The sequence below is a fragment of the Phragmites australis genome, chromosome 3 (genome assembly GCF_958298935.1).
Source record: "Phragmites australis chromosome 3, lpPhrAust1.1, whole genome shotgun sequence".
Lineage (NCBI taxonomy): Eukaryota > Viridiplantae > Streptophyta > Magnoliopsida > Poales > Poaceae > Phragmites > Phragmites australis.
The window spans coordinates 6,527,142-6,541,924 of record NC_084923.1 but is presented as its reverse complement, the minus strand read 5'-3'; the positions used below and the strand labels follow the sequence as shown (position 1 = coordinate 6,541,924).

Genomic DNA, 14,783 nt, shown 5'->3' with positions numbered 1-14,783 from the left:
ATCTCAAAGTTGTGGGGAATCTCCTCTCTCCTCCTCCTCCTCCTCCTCTCTCTCTCTCTTCTCTCTTCTCTCTCTCTCTTCTCTCTCTCTCTCTCAGTGGGGAAGAACAAATGGAGGTGGTTAAGCGGATAAGATTTTGGCGATGGCTTTAAGTGGCGGTTCTGAACGGTGGTGGTCAAACCGTGAGCCTGGATGGTCAGACCGCCTGTGGATAGAGGCTAAATTGGCTCTGCTCACCTCTAGCGGTCTGACCAGCGGTGGTGCGGTTGGACCGGCAGGGAGTCTTTCCTAGTTTCTTGCTAATGTTTTGAGTCTTTTTAATCTTTTCTAAACTATTTTTGAAACGATTTTAAATCCTTAAGACACGATTTTAAGACGTCATGATGCTTAGGTATGCTCAAAGACTAAACTTGCTCCCATTTTGGGGCGTGACAAATCTTGCTCCCATTGCTTAGGTGATACATGCAATTTAAGGTTAAACAACATAAAGAAAATAGTGTACATGCGGCATTGACATTTCCTTCCCACGAGCACCTGTACCAAAACATGGATAAACAGTTTAATGGCACAATGGAGAAAGTGTTACTGCCAAGGCATTTCAGTGGGGAAGATGTCCACAATTAGGTTAAGAATATCAATGATGTCCTTGGCAAGTAAAAATGATCCTCTAAGGATGAAGAACAAAAACAAATGTGGAACAAGAAATCAATACCATTCGAGCTAGAGTATTGGGAAAAATTAGATATTCGCCACTCTATCGGCAAAATGCATGGAAAGAATAATACATGCAAGAGTCTGATCGATATATTGCTCCAAATGAAGGGAAAAGAAAATGATCATGAGAACACACGGGATGATCTTGAAGAAATAGGCTTAAAGCCGGAGCTCCATGCACATGATACGAACAAAGAAAAACACCTACCACCAAAAACTATCACTCTCTCTCTCTCTAAGAAGCAGAAAAGAAGAATTTTGCGAGTTATTGCTCGGTGTGAAAGTTTCCTCCAGTTACTCGTCCAACATCGCAAGACTTGTTTCAGTGAAAGTGCTAAAAATGAAATTTTCCATGGTGAAGTTCCATGATTGCCATATGATATTAACGTCACTGCTTGCAGTAGCTATTAGGAACGTCATCCCAGTTAAGGTTCACGAGGCTATCATGTGCTTGTGCTTGTTCTTCAATGCAATTGAACAAAAGGTGCTTGATCCAGACTCGTTGGAGGAGCTAAAAAAAAGACACTTTGAGACGCTATATATTCTTGAGGTGTATTTCTCACTGTCCTTTTTAGATATAATGGTACATCTCACTGCTCACCTTATGAAGGAGATACACTACCTTGGCCCCGTGTTTCTGCGTCACTTGTTTTCATATGAGAGATATATGGGTGTTCTAAAGTCGTATGTAAGAAATCGAGTATTTTCTGAGGGATGTATCGTGCATGGTTACGTGACGAAGGAGATGTTAGAGTGGTCTGTTGATTACATTGACCAAAATAAGTCTTGCCATAAGGTGAGGCTCGCAGCCGTAGGGGTTCTGGGGAAGATGGCAATAACTCTTGATCCGAAGGCATACGAGCAAGCTCATTTCTCGTGCTATAACAAATGAGCGAAGTGTGTCCATATGTCGATGATCACAAGGATATGCTATTTGAAGAGAATCCAAGGCAGACCGAAGATTTGGGTTGAAAGGCAACATATGCAAAGGTTCATGACTTGGTTCTAAAATTGAATCACACAATCAAGTACTCCTACAAGTGCTCTGATAAAAAAACTAGTATCGGGCTCTATATACACAATTATGACATATTAATGGTACGATATAAACGGATACATATTTTTACACGGTTGTCTAAAATGAGAAGAGCATATATTAGAATAGTGATGACCGTATAGATGCTTATGACAATGATTTGCAGAGGGGCACACCAGTCCAGCCGCCATGAAGGAGACGAAGATGACGACGCGCTCCGGCCGGTCCGTGACAGGCGGAAAGCTCGCCGGCGTCACCACCGAGGCCTCCCACTGGCCTTCGGGCACCATCATCTTCCGCACCTTGTCCGTCCCCTCCTCATTGACGATCCGTGACTCCGGCAGTATGCTGTCGACCCCCTTGTCACGGCGGCTGCTTCCTGCCCTCAGCATTGTCTCGGGGTGGGGAGCGTGCAGGAACGGTGGGGGAGGAAGGGTTTGCTACGGGCCAAAGGGAGGGCGAAAGCTCTGGAGCGCAAAGAAGAAGAAGAAGGCGAAGGCTTGATCGCAAAGATGGCGTAAAGGGGGAACGGTTCGCACCCCTCTCCTTTTTATATCTTCGGGATTTCAAACGACGTCTGTCGCGGCGCGTTCGGCGAGACGAAATTCCTCGACCGACGCGAGCGCCAGGCGAATCTCCCTCGGCCTGCACGATTGTCAGCAGTTGCCAGGCGCACTATCCTCGATTTGCGCGGTTGCCACGCGCGCCGCCCGCATCGTTATCATCATCCTCGGAAATTAGGCGGGCGCGCCCCCGTTCGGCTTCCCACTGGGCCGTACGGAAGGACCAGGCCAGAGAAAACCGACGCCTGTAAATCAGCCACGTGGCATCGGTGCTGGGTTCGGCCTCGATGAAGACAAGGGCCCCATCCGCAGTCTCTGGGCCATCGACTACTAATGGGCCCGGGGCTGCTGTCGGTGATACAGGAATCAGGGGTCCTCGAGTCCCGAGGCCAGACCAGCCGGTTGCCACGTGGCGACCTCCCGCGGGGATGATCTTCCCGAAGCTCGAGAAGACTAAGTCCCGGGAGAGGGCGCTCGGGGCCATGAACAGTGGTCCCCGAGTAGCCGAGTTCCCCGACGATCTGCGAAGACCAAGTGCCGGGAAGAGAGTGCTCAGGGTTATGAACAGTGGCCCCCGAGCATCCAGGTCCCCCGACGACCAGAAAAGCCGAGTACTGGGAAAGGCGTGCTCGGGGCTGCGAACAGTGGTCCCCGAGCACCCGAGTACCCCGAGGACCCGAGGAAGGTAGTTCTGGGAGAGAGTGCTCGGGGCTGCGAACAGCGGCCCCCGAGCACTCGGTTCCCCAAGGATCTGAATGGTCAATTCCGGGAGAGAGTGCTCGGGGCCGTGAACAGTGGCCCCCGAGCACTCGATTCCCCGAGGACCAAGAAAGGGCATATCCAGGAGAGAGTGCTCGGGGATGTGAACAGTGACCGCCGAGCACTCGGTTCCCCGACGGCCTAAGAAGTCCTTCGCCGGTGACCCCCACAGAGGTCTAGTGGTGAGGTGTCAGCCAGTGAAAGGCCTGGTGCCGCATTTAAGAGGGCGCGTGGCCTGTCACTTCCAACTGCTCCAGCCACGCTCGGTGCCAGTCCCTGCCATATTCTGGCAGGAGGGCGTGGGGACATTTAATGCACGGGTCCCATCCCGTGTCATCCAACGCGCCTTGGGATAGCATCGTGAGGCCTAAGGCACCCCGCATGCCGCCCCGCTGTGTCAGGCGTACAAGACCGAACGGGCACGCCGGGCTGCTCGGTCGCTACCCGGTGGGCCCTCTCCGCGGCGCCCGTTGCAGCACGCCATCATGACGACCGAGACCGGGCGGGGGGCACGTTTTCAACCCCGCCGTCACTTCGCGCAGCAGCCCATGATGGCTGCTTTTCCATTTATGCCTCCTTGGAACTCGTGCCCTCCCTTTCGGGGCACGCTACCGCCGGCAAGTATTTAAGAGAAGCCGGTGGGCACGGATCCAGCTCTCTGACTCTCTCGGCTCTGACCGAAACGAAGACCGAAGATAGAAGAACACCCCAGTACAAGCACAGAAGCTGAGATCACCGAAGAACAAGGAGCCCGAAGCTCTAGGATAGACAAACATTCTTGTAACCAGCAACATCCCTAAGAGACATTCTCAGTGCATTTATAGCATCCACACAGAAGTAGGGTATTACGCCCAGTGCGGTCCGAACCTGTTTAAAAACCTCCAGTGCATTTACTGCATTCCGCATTCTATCATTCCATTCCACCTGCCATCGCATTTACGCCCATTTATTCCTCCCGCAAACAGATTCAGAATCATCCCCCCCCCCCGGCCGAATCTCAAAGGGGGTCCCTCCGGATCCCTGCGATAGGAGTTCACCCTCTGACACCCCCCTTTTGCTACTGCAACCGTGCCACTCGTTTCGCCGACCAAGAAAACTTCTTATCCGCACTCTGATCATAATGAAGAGATCCATATCAAAAAAACACTAAAACAACAAATTTGAATTTGAGTGTCAAATTTGAATTTGTATATATTAAATTTGTAATATTAATGTCTACTTTGCATTTTAGTTTTCAAGTTATTCGAATTTGTAATAGTAATGTCAAATTTGTAATATAAATATCAAATTTGAATTTGATTTAAGTGTGAAATTCCACGTAACAAGTTATGAATTTGAATCCGGAGGATTTCCGTCAAAGTGATAGGTGACATGTGTAATATTCACCCGTCACCTATGACATATTATCTGGTGCTCTCTTTTTCCTCCTCAGCAGATCATCCTATGTTCAGATGTCTGTATGCTCTCTCTGATCTATTGAAAATAGTCCTACGATCACCAGATTTTCTGTTGTTCAGAACTCCATGGTCCGTATAAAACTTCCATTGTTCTATCCAACGTAAATTTTATCATCACCGGATTTTCCGATATTCAAATTATAGGTGATGGGTGATATTCTTGACCCATCACCTATGACTTTCTTCACTGGTCACTCACTATAGTAAATAAGATAAATCTGCAGGATAATCTACAAATAAGTGGCGGGTAAAAAAGACTATATGTTATTTATATATTCACTTATGTAATGAGTAGCATGTTCACCAGTTACTTATGTATTTACTTATGTATTTACATAAGTAACGGGTCATAAGATTACTCGGTACTTATGACTTTCGTCGTAGCATATGATAGTCGCACGTTAATGATAGGTTACAATTATAATCTTATAAGCAATAAATTGTAACACATCACTAATGACGACTCATCTATAATAATATTAAAAATTATCGCTATCATCTACTCACTCCGATTGCAAATGTAGGTCGTTTTAGATTTATACATAAGGATTGAGAAAGTAGATCAAATGACCTTGTTGCCCTTTATTTATTCTGAAAAAAGATAACTCATTTATTTGTGAGAAAGATAACATTTATTAAACAAGGGCAAAAGGGAATAAAAGAGAAAAAAGTGTATAGAAGTTTGAGAATAACTTATATTTAAAGAATAGTTAAGAGACTAAAACGATTTATATTTATAATCAGAGGAATATCTTCTTTTTAATTAGTGAAAATTATCGTTATCATCGATCTTCTTTTTTAAGTAGTGGATTAAGCGAACACGCATGAATACGATCATGGATATTGGAGTCAAGAGTAGGCAAGTCACAGGTCGCAAACCAAGTACAAAAGCGACTCCAGGCACATGCAGTGATGCAGTGCACTCAAACACAAACGAAAAGTCTGCCTCATGCGCACACAGAAGTTGAAAGTTCGCCTCACAGAATCTGACAAGTACTCAGACGGCAGAGAGAACTGCTAAGCGAAAGGACCTCCATGATTTCTAGACTGAGTCCAAATATGCAAGAGCAACACACAGTAATTCCATTTGCGCAAGACAGTCGTACGAGTAAGATGTGTTCGATCCTTTTCTAATCGTTCCCACTCAAAGATTGTGATGTAATTTTGGTGACAATTATCGAACATCGCAGCCTTTTATAAATTTTTCTGTTTCAACTACTAATGATTCCATGTGAGCATGACCTGCCTCTGTTGAGTTGTTCCCAAGTCTCTACTGGACAAAGACATGTCAAGTTCATACGTCTGCCTAACTATCATATTAAGAAGTTCAGAATGAAGTTAACCGCCGGGACAAACTAGCAGTACTAAACAAACTAAGAAATTTAGGTGCTGCAATCATCTGAGTCGGATGCACAACTGCAGGCCTAAACAAGAACCGGTCAGCTGTTGATGTAGTCAGTGTCACAGCCAACAACCACGAAAGAATAACCTATTTAAAGCAGCTATCGGGAACACATGCATGTACCTGGCGCCACAGAACTAGCATTGATAAGAATAAACAGTGGCGAGAGAAATGGTACCAGTATGACGATGATGATCCGATGGATACTTACGACCATTCAAGATCAGCCCAGGCTTGAACCAATTCCATTTAATTTCCCTATCCACTTTTGCACTGCACCAGTGCTGTGCTTAAATGCCGAGGCAGTGGCAGCAAAACGACAAGAACTAGGAAGCATACGAGAAGAGACAACAGCAAACGACGGGGACGATAAGAGCAGAAAGAACTCAGGCAACGAGGAGCAAAGCAGTTTGTAACTTCGGACTAGGCTAAAGAAACAAAAGAACAGCGAGAACAGACAGTGGAAGAGTGGATAGCTGCTAATCGAACCTGGCTTCTACTATTTCCTCTTCTTGCTTTCGTCCAATTCACAGCACACTTGTTACTACTTGATACTAGCTAGTACTGTTACAGGATTGGCGAGCTACTCGGATTTCTTTCCCACGATGTCGCCTGCGCGCCACGGCCGGCACCGAAGGTCTCAGCGCCGCTAGCGCTGGTCCCGGCCATGCCAACGGGGCCGCCGATGGGCTGAATGAACGCGGAGAGTCCTCTGCTTGCCGACGCGCCCGTCGGGCTCATTCCAAGCCCCAGGAAGTCCAATGTAGCTGGCTTGGCACTGAACAGCGATGAGTGGCTCATCATGAGCTCCGGAAAACCCACCGGAGCGCCGGTCGAGTCGTACGGTAGCCCGAGGCCGAGCCCGGCTGACAGCATTGGCGCCGGCTCCGGCTCTAGCCGCGGGGGCCATTGCTGCAGTGAAGTATCGGGAACTGACACTTGCATGGCTTCTTGGTGATGCTGCTGGCCTGACGACGAAGCCCCTGGCGATGAGGTGGAGACGTCCAGGCCCAAGCCACGGAGGAACGAGGAGCTTGACGAGGTGGCGCCCATCTGCGCGGCCTTCTGGAGCAGCGCGGTGGCAGACATGTGCGGCGATGGGGACGGCGGCGGCGGCGGCGCGAACTGTTGCCTGTCAGCGGCTACAGGCGCTGAAAAGATCGAGGATGACGCATCGGTGGCGAGGCACAGCGACGGGGGCTTGGCAGGCAGAGCGCGCTCCGGGCGGCCAACCCCACCGCCAAGGTCCGGGAACTGCGGCGTTGAGACCACCGAAGACGGTGCAAACATGCCGCCGAGCAGGCTCTGTGATGTCACCGCGACGCTGGTGCTGCTGCTGGGACTGACATTGGCAGCGGTGACCGAAGCCTGCGAAGGCACCGTCACCGGCGGCGGCGGCGCGAACTGCACGGGCTCGGCCGCGGTGGTCTCCCGCTCTGCATGCAGTTCAACAAAGCCTTGGCAAATCAGGAGCAAGAATTAGATTCACACTAGATTGATCAATGTAAAGCGCTAAAAGCTCGAGCAATAAAGCAACGAGCGTCATGATGGGATCTTTTTCAAGAGTTCGTGGGCACACTTTACTTTTATCATCTGATTCAATGTTCCGGAGTTCAGAAAGGCGTGGTGCATGTCATAATCAGAAGCGCCTTTGCATGATCCTAAAAGAATCCAAGAACAATACAATCCCCCAGTCGCAAGATTTAATCCCCATCATCTCTCTCGTGTGAAGTTATGAGGAATGGTGTGATCGGATCTCGAGGCTCGTGCAAGAACATTGTACTTCACCCCAACTACAAGGTCGCATTTTTCTAAGCTCTCACAGATCCTGACAAAAACTATCGCAGAGACTTCCTCTTATCTCCCCCACCCCCTCCCCCCGCAATCTTATATTCATACAAACACCGTAGCATTCCAAAACCACACATGCATCGAAGCTGTACTCCAGTACTTGTAGAAGTGCTAACGAATTTGACCATAGTAACACTGGCATAGAAGTGGACTAACCATTATGTTGCTCCGAATGTTGCGGCGCAGGCGCCGCCGCAGGCGGGGGCGGGGGTGGGGGTGGCTGTTGCCGTAGTGGCGCCGGTGCGGCAGGTACTGGCGTCTGATGGGGCGGCGGAGCCGGTGGCGGGCCCACAGCAGCCGAGCTTCCGTCCTCCTCCTCCTCCGGCGGCGGCGCAGCGCGGGCCTTGGCGCTCTCCTCGGCGAGCGCGTCGCAGAAGGCGCGATGGGTGATGAAGCTGTCCCTCCTGCAGCGCGAGTACGGCGAACCACAAGTTAGTCAACGGAATTGGATGGAGGAGTAGCCATTGATGGGGGAGGGGACCAGAGGGGGGAGTGGTGCAACGCAATCACGACGGACCGGGAGAAGAGGGTGCCGCAGTCGCAGCGGTACTCGCGGGAGCCGCAGGTCTTGACGTGCGCCTTCCAGTCCGACTGCACGGCGTACTTCTTGGAGCACCTGTCGCACTTCCACTTCTTCTCGCCGTGCTTGCGGCAGAAGTGCTTCTTGATGCCGGTGAGGTCGCCAAGCGCGCGCGCGGGATCGTGGTGCACGCAGCTGGGCTCTGGGCACACGTACACCCGCTTCCGCACCTCCTTGCCGCTCCGCTGCCGCAGCTTCCACGGCAGGTTGTGGCCCCGCCGGTGCAGCTGCAGGTTCTGGTCCCGCTGGAACCCCTTGTTGCAGATCTCGCACACGAACCTGTTCGTGGCCAGCAGCGTTTTGGGCGAGAGCGCGATCACCTCCGCGTCAGGATCTGCACGGCACGCACGCACCACCACCAGACGGCATCGTCACCATCGATTACGACAAACACCAACCCTCACGTACCTCGGACCGCTGAACGACTAATAAAATCAATCAATCACCTGGCATGCCGGGGAGGGCACGCTTCTTCTTGGCGGGCGGGCCGGGCGGCGGCAGCTGCGCACCGCCGGAAGACGACACGGCCGTCGTGGGCGTCGCCTCCACCTCCATACCAAAATCTTGCTCTTGCGGAAAGGTCCGAGGCCGGGAGCGCTACTAGAGTCCAAGAAGCAAGCTGCGTCGCGCATAAAAACGCGGGCCTTCGGGAGGGCGGTGGGCGCCGAAGTGGACGACGCGGCTGTGGAGCTACCGGTCGCAGCCGCGTCACGGCGTCAACCACCGGTCACCGGCTGCTGCTCCGCTGCGTGCGCTTTGCGTTGCTGCTTGTGGGGGAAGCTAGCTAGGCGACTCGTCAGTGGAAGGTTGGGAGCAGAGGGGGATAAGGAAGGGAAGCTTAGAGCGGCGCATTAAGTGGGGGGGGGGGGGTGACCTCACCTGGCGGTGAGGGTGGCGTGGCGGGATCTATGTCGTACACGTGGGAGCAGCGGCGGAGGGGATCGGCATCTGGCTAGTGGACTCAAGCGGGGCACCGAGCTTGTCAGGCGCTTTGTCGTGTAGCACGGGGCCTAATATTCTTTGGAATTTTGCGCGAGGGTTGTTTTGGCCTTTGGGCCGGAGGAAAGCTAGAGGAGTGAGCTGTTTACACGAGGGAGGGAGGTGCAACACTCTTCAAAATTTGTGTACAGCCCCCACATGTGGGGTGCCATGATATATGTAACATATCTTTTATATTTTTTTATTTTTTTTATAAAAAATTAATTTAGAGGTGCTATATTTTAAACAAAAGAGTTTATAAACTGGTTACAATATACTTAAACTATTAAGATGATGCTAAATCTACTATATCGAAACACTTAAACTATACGAGTCAAAATATCAAGCGGCTGTCACTCTCTGCTTTGATTGCGTTGCTTATAATGCACTGCTGAAGTTTCTCCGCGATTTGGCAACTAGATGGCTATCAACTAAAGCAACTTGTTATCCACGTGCCCATACGCATTTCGGAGAAGAGCGTAGGAAGAAAATTTATAAGATCATCGTATGAAAGATTCTCGTGAGATCCTGATTCACGTTGTCCCTCCTCTTATTCAACGGCTAGCATATGTGTAGAAGAGAATATCAAAGACATGTGTAAAAAAAAAAGAACGGACCTTTTAAAACATAAGATCTTATAAAAAAATATTTCAGAGTGTGATCCCACCCGTAGCCGTTCGTGGCCATTCTCGGGACTCTTTTGTCGAGGATGTTGCATTGAATTTACTTACTGTAGAAACCTTACAGGAAGAGCCGCTGGGAGCTCAAGATTTACGTATGGCAATGCACGGAAGAGTCAGACTAGTGTACTGGTGTGTAGATGTTCAAAATGCAAGTGTTGTGTCGCACGGTAGTATAGGAGCTATGATGATAGCTGAGGAACAGACGTGGGACATCAGATCCGAGAGTCAGTGGACCAACACCAATAATTTGGACCGGCGAAGACATCGTGCAAGCGAGTACTAAATTGGTGGTTGTGGTTAGTTCATTTCTTTCTTAGTTTAGCTGTGTGAGAGTAAACTTTTACTTCATTTTTTGAGTTTTAGAACTACAAATACAAAACTTGCATCTTAGTCGTTTACGTTCGCCTGATTGACAAGCAAGATTATTCAGTATATGCAACCTAGATAGACATCTGGATGCAAAACGCAGAAGGACAGTGGTTTGACTCGTTTCGCAGAGTTCTTATTCCTACTGAAACTGAAGGAAGCAAGACTGCATTTCAGCCGACCGGAATCGTCAATTGTGGCGTGCAAGACATGAGGTGCCGACCGAAAGGGTGGAAAACGACGAGAGCTAGTCGTGGGGAAACGGCATTTTTGCTTCATGGTCCTTGATCAGCTTGGCTGACCACGGTTTCTTTCATGTTTAAGATAGTGTTTGGTACATGTACGAAACGGCATTTTTGCTTCATGGTCCTTGATCAGCTTGGCTGACCACGGTTTCTTTCATGTTTAAGATAGTGTTTGGTACATGTACGAGATGATGCGTGATATGACACTTATGTTTGGTTGGATGAACAGTATTAACACATTCGGGAAAGGGTGATACAGATTCTAAGGGGGTGTTTGGATGCCCTGCTGAGCGCGTGCATGCACCAGCGGAGCAGTATGCGCGTGTTTGGTTGGCGTTCCTGACTGCACCCGCTCGTGCAGCTGCGTCCGCCAGCCAGGCTCGGGGAAACGCCGGAATCGGTCGTTTCCGTCGGGTCTGGCTGAGGAGATGCAAAAATACTGTACGTACGATTTTTTTTATTTAACTTTCGATTTTATTTAGAGGTCCAAAAATTCTAAACATTTTTATGAGCAAACTAGAGCTCATTAGCAACCCATTTTAATTAATTTAATTCAAAAAATCTAAGTTAATATTTAATTAAAATTCTTCAAAAATCATAAAAAATCACTAATATTCTTATCCTGTGATGTATTAATTTATAAAAATATTTCTAACCCTATGTTATTTGGTAAAAAAATGAGTTTCTTTGTAATGCAACGTATACTCATGCGGGCAACCAAACACAATCTTTTCTCAGCCAGACTCAGCACATGCAGCTAACCAAACAGACCCTCATGCATCAACTCAGCCTGACTCAACTCAGCCTGCATGACTCGTACGAAACAGGCTGAGGACATTCGGTCAACCAAACACACCATAATATTTTTCTATCAATACGATGAACCATCCTATACGATAAAATTGACCGTATAGGCTCTGTCAACTCCTATAATTATATGCACTTAGCGATGATTAGTGATAATTAAGTAACAATTACCTATACAATAGTTATAATTAGATGTTATTGACCATAATTAAGTATTACTATGGGTAATTTAGCAATGAATAGTGACATATTAAGTTATAATTAATTGTAATTAGGAAAATTATCATATTAAAAAATTAATTTATAATAGTCCTTATATTTTTAGCAACTAAACATATGACATTCTATACATCTAACAAATAATTTCATGTACCATTCTATATATCGAACAAAATATGCTACTTGTAACATTTCATATAGAATAATCTCATCCATATATTACAATCTCATCTTATTCAACTTTATACAACCAATCAAATACTACCTATGACAACAGTTGCATTTAGCTAGCAGCTAGCTTTCTTAAGCAAGCAAATGCCAAAGAAACCTTTCTTTTTCATCGATCATTAACATTTCAGTATTGTAAGTGCTTCGAGCATGTACGACACCGTCGGTGTTAGGAATACAGAGTATACAAGAGCAAAACAGAAAGCGACTTGTGATTTGTGAAAGGTATACTTTTCTGTTAAGCTGGAAAGGCCTCGCTTTTTGAAACTGTTTTCTCCAATACGGGCACTTTATCTATGGAGATACCACGTGGGCGGTCTCGCGAAAGGCTGAAGTAAGTTGCATTTTGACGTCCAACATTATTTGATTTAAATATGTAGCACAACAAATTATCTTTCTTAAAAAAATCGTCCCATCCAATCTAAACTATCTCTGCTCAACTGAGAGTCATTGAAAAAAGAGAGAGTCTTTTACATTTGAAGCTGCAGCTGCTCTCCTGGTCTGGCAAGTAACTGAAAACAATCACAATGGGCCGGGCTTTGCAACTTGCAAACCGAATCTAACAAAACCTGAATTTTAAAAACGAAGTCTACCTCGCGTAGTCGCTTAGCATTTGACGAAGGCATCGCCTGACACGCAGCGACGCTGATTGAGATGACCGGGGGTGGCGGCAGATACTACCAAAAGGCCGGCATGGGTTTCTTCTTCCGGAGCCTTCGCCATCATCACACCCATCGTCTAGTCGGCTCTATCTGCTCCCTCTGCTGCGCTCCAGCCAGCGCATAGGCCTACACCGCATTCCTTTATGGTTTAGTTCACCTAACACCTCTTGGAGTGTTGGGCAGGCCGATTAGCTTATCGTAACCCCTTATCTTAACCTGTTGCTGTCTCTCCGTGAACATACTACTAGTACTAATCGTGGGTAGTGTCAGACGACACTGATTCATGGGACCTGGTATCAACCTGGCCCATTTGTTGGTGGCATAAATTGTTGAAAATTTTGGGTAGGCGGAGTTGTGGTATTCTTTCATATATTTTCCTTTGTTTTTGTTGTGTGAACCAACTTTTGTCCTCATCTGCTTATTTTAAGTTTTTGATTTGGCTTGCGTACTTGTTTAACATGGACAAGGAAGATTCGGAGTTTTTTTATGGCCGCATAAACATCTTCGTGAATCTTGGCTCATGTTACGTAAATCACGTTATGAAGGTAGCTCTGGTCATTGCCTTTTTGGCCATCAATCTCACTTAGAATATCTTAGTATTATTGGTGTCTTAGCCAGGCCAGATGTATTTTGCAATTTTCTCATGTCTCCCGTCTCATCCAGAGTTCCGCTTGGACCCCAACGTCCGTGATCAGCCCATCTCTCTATGGTCTCGCCGGCAACCGCACGGGGATGTTTTCATGGGTACCGTTGCTCTATGTTCCCCTGGAATAAATTCAAACATAGATCTTTTGATTATGATATCATTCTTGTCAATAAAATATAGAATTATTAAAATCGATAACTGTAGATGAGAGGTACAAATAATCAGTATAGCTAACTCGGCGCCTCCTGCAGTCAATTTCGGCATGCAGTCAAGTGTACTTTCGATCGGAGGCTAATGCAAAGCCGGAGCCGGTGGATGGTACGGTAGAGCGCGTTTTGCTTTGGCCGATCGATGCGGCGAAACGCAAGCCTGCCCAAAATCCAGGTACTGTCGCGCGTCCATCACTGTTTCATTAGATACTCCCGGGCTCCTAGCGCCTCTCTTCTTCCTCTCCTCTCTCACTTCTCTCCTTTGTCTCTCCTATGTCTCTCCTTCCTCTCGCCCCCATAAGATCCGCCCCTGACCCACTCAGATTCATCGTGTAGTATTCGGGTAATTCTGATCAGGTCTCAAGGCTTCGTTCCCTTTTTCGGGTAAAGCTTTCCTGTACTTGCAGTCTGGCGTGCTTGTAACTGGCTGTCTAGTAATTTGATGCATCCTACCCGGAAGCATTCTTTCCCAGTTTCTGTTCTTAGATAAGTTCAGCAGGAGCTGTTGCACCACGCCTGGACCTTGAGAGTTGGGTGCATGGAGGAATTCGATTCCGAGACAACTTGGGCTCCATTGATCCACCTACTCAATTTAACTCCAGCTCACTCTCCTGAGTTTCTGGTACGTGATAACCTCACCTACCTACTGTGTACTGCAAAACTTGACCAGAAAACAGTCATATCCTGCAGACACTGTAATTCAAGTAGCAGGCACCGGTCCTTTTGTGTGCGCTACCGACGGTCACCATTCTTGGCAAAAACCACCCGCACGCATCAACAAAAGTCAAGATCAATTAAAATCCCAGCCCCCCCCCCCCCCTTCCCGGGGCGAATGACGCTCGGCACGGGTACTAGTCCATCATCCATACTGGGCTGGCGGACACTCATGTTTACACTGCACACAACACATGCGAGAGGCTGTGGAGATCTTTACAGTCCGTCCGTCCCAGCAATCGGCGCAGCCGAGAACGGAAACTCTGATGCACGCCGCACGGTGCGGGCACTTGAATTCGATCCCTGCCTGGGTTGTCACAAATCATCAGACGCGTCTCTGCGCTTGCAGGACCGAAACCCTTCCCCGCTGCCGCACGGACCGGGGGGCACTGTACCCTGCGTCGCTGCAAAGAGTTGCCGCTTGCACCCGCTCGCCGGCTCGCGCATGCGGTCGGTCTCCGACCCCCACCCCACGCGCGCGCGCACGGGCGGACGGGAGAATCCCCGCATTCCGTCGGCGAGCGAGCGGGAACCGTGCCACGGCCGCCGCTGCACTGATGATGCGTGACGGGGTCGCATTGAAGCCGTTCGCGAGGTGATTGGAGGCTTGGAGCCTCCGTCGCTGCTGCCTGCTGCTTCTGCCGCCGCGTGCTCATGCTGGTCC

General features: G+C 48.6%; 1 protein-coding gene across 2 annotated transcripts; it reads right to left on the bottom strand.

The window, feature by feature from the left end:
• Nucleotides 1-6,327: 6,327 nt before the first annotated feature.
• Nucleotides 6,328-9,190, bottom strand: LOC133911823 (zinc finger protein GAI-ASSOCIATED FACTOR 1-like). Of its 2 annotated transcripts, none has more exons than XM_062354245.1 (4): nucleotides 8,809-9,190; nucleotides 8,300-8,696; nucleotides 7,939-8,186; nucleotides 6,328-7,388 (listed from the first exon to the last, which is right to left on the bottom strand). In XM_062354245.1, exons 1-4 carry the CDS (start codon nucleotides 8,915-8,917, stop codon nucleotides 6,499-6,501), a joined length of 1,644 nt encoding a protein of 547 aa, XP_062210229.1. In that variant the 5' UTR covers nucleotides 8,918-9,190; the 3' UTR covers nucleotides 6,328-6,498. The 2 variants fall into 2 exon arrangements, with proteins under 2 accessions (XP_062210229.1, XP_062210230.1); XM_062354246.1 differs by having other exon boundaries at nucleotides 6,328-7,367; nucleotides 8,809-9,189.
• Nucleotides 9,191-14,783: the final 5,593 nt, after the last annotated feature.